The sequence below is a fragment of the Piliocolobus tephrosceles genome, unplaced genomic scaffold (assembly GCF_002776525.5).
Source record: "Piliocolobus tephrosceles isolate RC106 unplaced genomic scaffold, ASM277652v3 unscaffolded_1168, whole genome shotgun sequence".
NCBI lineage: Eukaryota > Metazoa > Chordata > Mammalia > Primates > Cercopithecidae > Piliocolobus > Piliocolobus tephrosceles.
In genome coordinates, this window is record NW_022292843.1 from 1 (window position 1) to 6,304 (window position 6,304).

General features: G+C 42.5%; 1 protein-coding gene across 3 annotated transcripts; it reads left to right on the plus strand.

Moving 5' to 3' along the window:
* Positions 1-885: 885 nt before the first annotated feature.
* Positions 886-6,220, plus strand: LOC113220431 (HEAT repeat-containing protein 6-like). 3 transcript variants are annotated; one of them, XM_026449516.2, is made up of 4 exons: positions 886-1,046; positions 1,900-1,996; positions 3,095-3,299; positions 5,272-6,220. In XM_026449516.2, the coding sequence occupies exons 1-4, from the start codon at positions 961-963 to the stop codon at positions 5,298-5,300; spliced, it is 417 nt and encodes a 138-aa protein (XP_026305301.1). In that variant the 5' UTR covers positions 886-960; the 3' UTR covers positions 5,301-6,220. The 3 variants fall into 3 exon arrangements, 2 of the variants coding, with proteins under 2 accessions (XP_026305301.1, XP_026305300.1); XR_003307312.2 differs by lacking the exon at positions 1,900-1,996 and having other exon boundaries at positions 887-1,046; XM_026449515.2 differs by lacking the exons at positions 886-1,046; positions 1,900-1,996; positions 3,095-3,299 and adding an exon at positions 3,308-3,824.
* The last annotated feature ends 84 nt before the right edge of the window (positions 6,221-6,304 follow it).

Here is a 6,304-nt window from a genome sequence, read left to right on the forward strand (position 1 = left end):
TGGGCAACTTGGTGAAACCCCTTCTCTACAAAAAATAAAAAAATTAGCCAGGCATGGTGGTATGCGCCTGTAGTCCCAGCTACTTGGGAGGCTGAGATGGGAGGCTCACTTGAGCCTGGGAGGTGAAGGTTGTAGTGAGCAGAAATCACACCACTGCACTCCAGCCTGGGTGGCAGAGCCAGACACACACACACACACACACACACACACACACATACATACTCTCTCTATATATAGTTATACATAAATATAGTTGTATATATGTAACTACAGGCATTACCATATATATATCATATATAAATGAACTAAGGCATTACCATAAAGGTATATGGTATTTATTTTTAATTTTTAATTGCTTAGCACACTGCCTGGGACCTTAGCATCCAATAAATGCTTAAATTAATGAATGATATAATAAAAATGAAATGGGACATTACCAGGTGGTAGTCATCATTTAGAAAGCTGACATAGTTTTTACTCAAAAGGACATAATGTCCTCTTTCACTCTTTCTTGTGACATTTATCTCACTGAGAAGTGTGTAGTACATAGGATGTGTTTTGGAAATAAATGCATTTCTTTTTCAGAACACTATTTCCTGAGATGGAAATCAACCAAGCACAGAGTTCACAGATAACTGTCCCAGGCCAGGTTATATATTCGATGTTCATAAGGGCAAAATCCATAGGCTTCTCGGGTGTCCATGGCACATACCAAAATCATAGGAGCTTCCCCGGGATTGTTTTGAGTGTCCAAATTGTGAAATAGAAGAAGAACAGTAAATTGATTGAGTACATGTATTTTTATTTCCAAGTAGAAATTTGCGTGAAGGCTTATAGCTTTATCTGAAAATAAGTTTGAGAATTTCAAAGGTAGCAACTTGACCTGCTAAAGTAATGGCAGTGTTTTGTTTTGTCTTATAGGATGTCATATTTGTTGCAGACACAGCAAATGCAATATTGATGTCACTTGAAGACAAGTCTCTGAATGTTCGAGCCAAAGCAGCCTGGTCCCTGGGCAACCTGACAGACACTCTGATTGTCAACATGTAGGTGACTCACCTTGCTTTCCCCAGCTGACTTCTGAGACTGAGGGCCCAAGAGAATGTCCTCGATCCCTACCGTGAAAGAATCAGCAGTAGTTCCCGCTTATTATCCCGCTTCCTGCTTTGGTTTTTTTTTTATATTCTTTTAGAAAATGAAATAAGCTGTTCTTAATATATATTAGGAACACATTAAGACATATATGTATTAAAAATACTGTATACCGATATAAGTAATATGTCCACATTATAGAAAACATAAAAGCAAAACCTTAGTAATGGTTACTGTACTTTTAAAATGCATTTTAAAAAATTTCTTAAAGTGGTATGTTCACAGGCTTAAAAAAAGCCAAACAGTACAAAGTAGCATTCAGTATGCAGCCTGTCTTCTACCCTGACGCCTTAGTTCCCCTCCCCAGAGGTAGCTGGTTATTCACGTGCAAGTGTCCTGCTTTTTGTCACTTCACCATCTAAGCAACATGTAACATGTGTAAGCATTCTCTTTTATTATTGCCTTGTTAGAAATCCTTATTTATGATTACATAATTATCACTGTGTGATGATTAACCATTTTTCTATTACTGAGCATTTGTTTTAGACTTTAGGCTTGTAGTCTTTTATATTCAGTGAATATTTTTGTGCATGAAATCTGCATTTTGAGATTTTTTTTGGAGACATTCCTAGGTGGGGAAGTATTGGGTCAAAATATATATACTGTAAGTTTCTTGATACAATCTAAGCAGATCTGTTAAACTGTTTTCCTAAACTTTTATGCTTATACTAAGTGAATATATTTCTATATGTATATACTTAAGTGTATTTACCTTTTAACATGTGTTGCCTGCTTTGGGTGGAACAGGGAAACACCAGACCCAAGTTTCCAGGAAGAGTTCTCTGGTCTCCTGCTCTTGAAAATGTTACGATCAGCTATAGAAGCATCCAAGGATAAAGACCAGGTAGACTCACAACAAAACCCAGTATCTCCCAAACAGATACTTACTGTATTATAGCTGCAGTGTGGTAGTTTAGTGTGGCTTGATGCTCCTCAGACTATCCCACCAAATATACTCCTGTTCAAAGGAGACTGAGGGTGTGCTCAGGGAATAAACGGCCCATTCCACACATGTACGGTTTCTTTACTGTCTCCTGCCTCCTGCAACATATCAGTGCCCATTGTAATACTACATGACATATTCAGGTTCCTTTTAAAATTAACTTTTTTTTAATTTCCGCCCCCCAGAAACAAATTTAAGTAGAATTGGCAAGTCAGAAAAAGAATGAGTAGCTCTTGGCTTTGAATATTACCTGTTCAACTAATATGTTGAAAAAGCACAGGTCTGGGCTTTAGGTCAGACATACATTGATTCAAGCCCTGGCTTGCCCTTTAGTAGCGGGGTGACTTTGGTATATTATGTAACTTCTCTGAAGGTCAGCTCCTCACCTGTACCATGGAAGTGATATACCTCACCGGATATGAAGATGCCTTATGTTAAAGCACCTAGCACAATACCTGACCCACACCATGTGCTCTCTTTAATACTACTTCTGAAAATCTGGTAGTCACCCAGGAAGCCCTGCCTCAGAGTAATTCAATCAGAAATTCTGAGGTTAGGGCCTGCAAATTGGTTTTAAAACAAAAGGAAAACCCTCCCCAAATGATTCTGGTAGGCTGCAGAGGTTGAGACTCTAGTCTAGTAGAAAAGTATTGGACTGGAATTATGGAACCTAGCTTCTCCTCGTCATCTTGCTGTCAACCAGCCTTGTCCTGTAGTCCCCGGTCCTTCTACTCCGTCTCAGTAAAACAAGGAAGATGGCCCTCTCTGAGGTCCTGTCTAGCACTAAATAAAACAAATAAATAAATAATCAGAGAGAGGAGTTTTGTAGAACTTCACCGTTGTGATGGCTCAGGACATTAACCAGAGCAGACCTTGTGTGTTCCAAGGACTTGCTTTAAGAAGTCGAGGACCTCCTGGGTTTTCTTAAAGCTGAAATTAGACTTTTGAAAACATCTCTTTGGCAAAACAGATTTCTAAAGCGTTTACATTTTTTTCTAGGTAAAGAGCAATGCAGTCCGGGCCCTTGGAAATTTGCTTCCTTTTCTGCAACCCTCTCATATAGAAAAACCCACATTTGCAGAAATAATTGAGGAGTCTATCCAGGCCCTAATTTCTACTGTTCTAACAGAAGCTGCCATGAGAGTCCGATGGAATGCTTGTTATGCAATGGGAAATGTATTTAAAAATCCTGCCCTTCCATTAGGTAAGAAAGTTTCCCTTCACTCCCTGGTGGAAAGCCTCTTGGGACAATACACACCAATCTACATTGTTGTTAAAGATGTTTGTCACATGTTATTTATCACAGTATGAGGAAAAAATGGAGACGTACTGAAAACAAGTTTAGGAGAACATTGAAATACATCATTACCTATACAATGGTATATATAATGGGATATTTTGTTGCCATTTAAAATTACTTACAAGAATTTTATAATCTGGAAAAATACTTCTGATGTTAAACAAATGAAAGCAGGTATTAAATCATTTCTACAGAATGACCTCAATCGATGGGTAGAAAAAAGACTGAAAGGAAATTGGACCAGTTATTAACAGTGATTGCCTCTGGTTGAGTAGGATTTTTTCTGTTTTCATTTTCTCAGTTGTCTACAATAAGCATATATTGTTTTAATGGTCAAGAAAAAAGGAAGGAAACAAAACTGGAATGAGAGGGGATATAAACTGGAAATCCCCTGTGAGCTGTGTACAGAAGTGGATGCCATTAATAAATGTAAGGAGGGCATCTGTCTCTAAGTAGTGGCATGCCATCCACCTTGATATGTCATTCAGGACCAGTAGCTGCTTAGGTGTGTGGATCGGAGCCTCCAAACCTCGCTCACTTTGAATGCCAGTGTTCACTTTATTGCATCTCTCTCTCTCAGAAGATTTGAGACCTAAGGATGTGTTCCTGGAGAGGAGCTCATGCATCAAGTGAGGGAAGTCTGGCTCTGCTCCCCTTTATTGCCCAGAGTGTCCAGGCCGACCAGTCAGCTGGGAGCAGGTGGAGAAGTAGCCTCCTGGCTTCTTCCACTGAGAAGTCACCTAAGGGTGACCTTTGGGGTTGGAGCTCATTGAGGTGGATGTCCGCCTTCTGGAGAGCCAAGAAGTCCTTGACACGAGGGCACCTCAGTGGTGGTTGGCTCCTACCTGCCTTCCTGTATGGCCCTTGCCCTCAGCCTGCTAGAGAGAGAAGTTGACCTGCATGACTTGGAGGGAAAGGGAAGCTCCAAAGAGGCAGGAAGTTTGAGAACTAGAAAGCATCCAGGAGCAGAGCTATCAAGAGCCACATAAGAAAAGGGAGCCAGAAACTGATAAGGAACTCTGACGGGTCAGATTGTGAGTGTCTTGTAGGTCTAGCAGTGGCCCATTGTCCATGGCAGTGGCATCCACCAAATGGAAAGGGCCTGCTTGCCTGTCTTCGGAGGCAACAGAAAAGCCGGGAAGGGGCTGGGAGAGTTAAGAGAAGCTGCATTCTACTCTGTCACCCATCTTGAGGAGTAAGGACACCCCAAAATGGAGTGGGTAGCAGTAGCTCTGGTAAGGAGGAAAGCAGGCTGATTTCCTAGGGCCTACAGGTATAGAGAAAGAATAGAAATCTGGGCATCTTCTTCTTGAAACTGTAAGTTTTCTTTTTCTTTGCAATAAAATGCATGACTTGCTATGGCCAGAACAGTGTCTGGATGCTGTTGCAAGTGAGGAAATAATTCTTTTTGCTAGCATGAACAGGACTGCCACATGCAGTGTGTACTTTGCACACAGCTCAGAAGTGCCCAACTGACAGGACAGGTGGGGTTGCAATTCAGTCCATGCTCTGCCCACTGTCTCTAAGTAGTGGCATGCTACTTAGAGTAGCAAGCCATACCCCATGGGACAGAATCCTCCCAGAGAAGAAGCCTTTTTCTGAGTCACCAAAGGCCCTATATCAGGTAGCAGAGGCTCTAAGCAGGTCACAGGCTGAGGTAGGCAAAGAGGGAGGTTTGGGGATTGGCACCTGGCCACTTACCTAGGATCCTACAGTCAGTCACCACCGTTGTCTTACAGGGTGATTGTGAGAATGAAGTGAACACATAAAATGAGTGTTTTGGGCACTAGTGTTGATGCTTCCTTCCGCCACTCTCCCTCTCACCCCACCTAGTTCTAAGCCTGCATTTGTTTTAGTGACTGTGGATTCTTTCTAGGGACAGCCCCATGGACTCCCAGGCTATAGTGCCCTGACATCGGTCGTGACATCGTGCAAGAACTTCAAAGTGCGCATCAGATCTGCCGCTGCCCTTTCCGTCCCGGGGAAGAGAGAGCAGTATGGGTCTGTTGAACAGTATGCTCGGATCTGGAATGCATTGGTCACCGCCTTACAGAAGAGCGAAGACACCACAGACTTTTTGGAATTCCAGTACTGTGCCAGCCTGCGGACCCAAATCTGCCAGGCACTGATTCACCTCTTGAGCTTGGCCAGTGTCTCGGACCTCCCTTGTATCAAAGAAATCCTTGAACTGAATGGGAATATGGTCCAGTCCTATATCCTACAGTTTTTAAAATCTGGAGCAGAGGGAGATGACACTGGAGCACCTCACAGCCCACAGGAAACTGACCAGATGGTCAGAATGGCCCTTAAGCACATGGGCAGCATCCAGGCACCAGCTGGAGACACAGCCAGAAGGGCCATCATGGGCTTTTTAGAAGAGATCCTGGCCATTTGTTTTGACTCATCTGGATCACAAGGGGCACTCCCAGGGTTAACCAATCAGTGAGGATCCCACCATACTTTCTAGGTATCGAAGGTAGCAGTAGGAAGACCTGAGCTTGAGCATAAGATCTGTGGGATTTCATCCTAGGAGCAGAAACAATCCATTCACTATTTATTTAGAATGACTTAGCAGCAATTTAAATTTTCACAGAGGGCTCAACCATCTTTGGAGTGGCTCCATGGCACTGGCCATGGTCAGGGTTGTTGGAACGTCTGACCTGTGCATCCAGGAGCCGAGGAGTCAGGTTATATTATAGGCTAAGCAGACAGGGGCTTTGAGGGCATTTAGTCTCAGAAAAAAAAAAAGTAGGAGGATTTAGGAATTAGAATTTTATATATTGTATCTGTAGTTTTGTAATAAACTAAAGAAGAATTATGTGTCCACAATCTCCTGTTGTTACCAAGTTGTATTTCTGGCAGGCTGCAAGCAGAGCTGCAGTGCAGCCGGTTTGTACTGGCACAGCTGC

Bases quoted from the DNA above. Each gene is read 5' to 3' on its own strand.
- LOC113220431 (XM_026449515.2), top strand. From the start codon at position 3,759: ATGAGAGGGGATATAAACTGGAAATCCCCTGTGAGCTGTGTACAGAAG. The intron at 3,825-5,271 runs GTAAGGAGGGCA...GATTCTTTCTAG, and splicing joins AGTGGATGCCATTAATAAAT to GGACAGCCCCATGGACTCCC.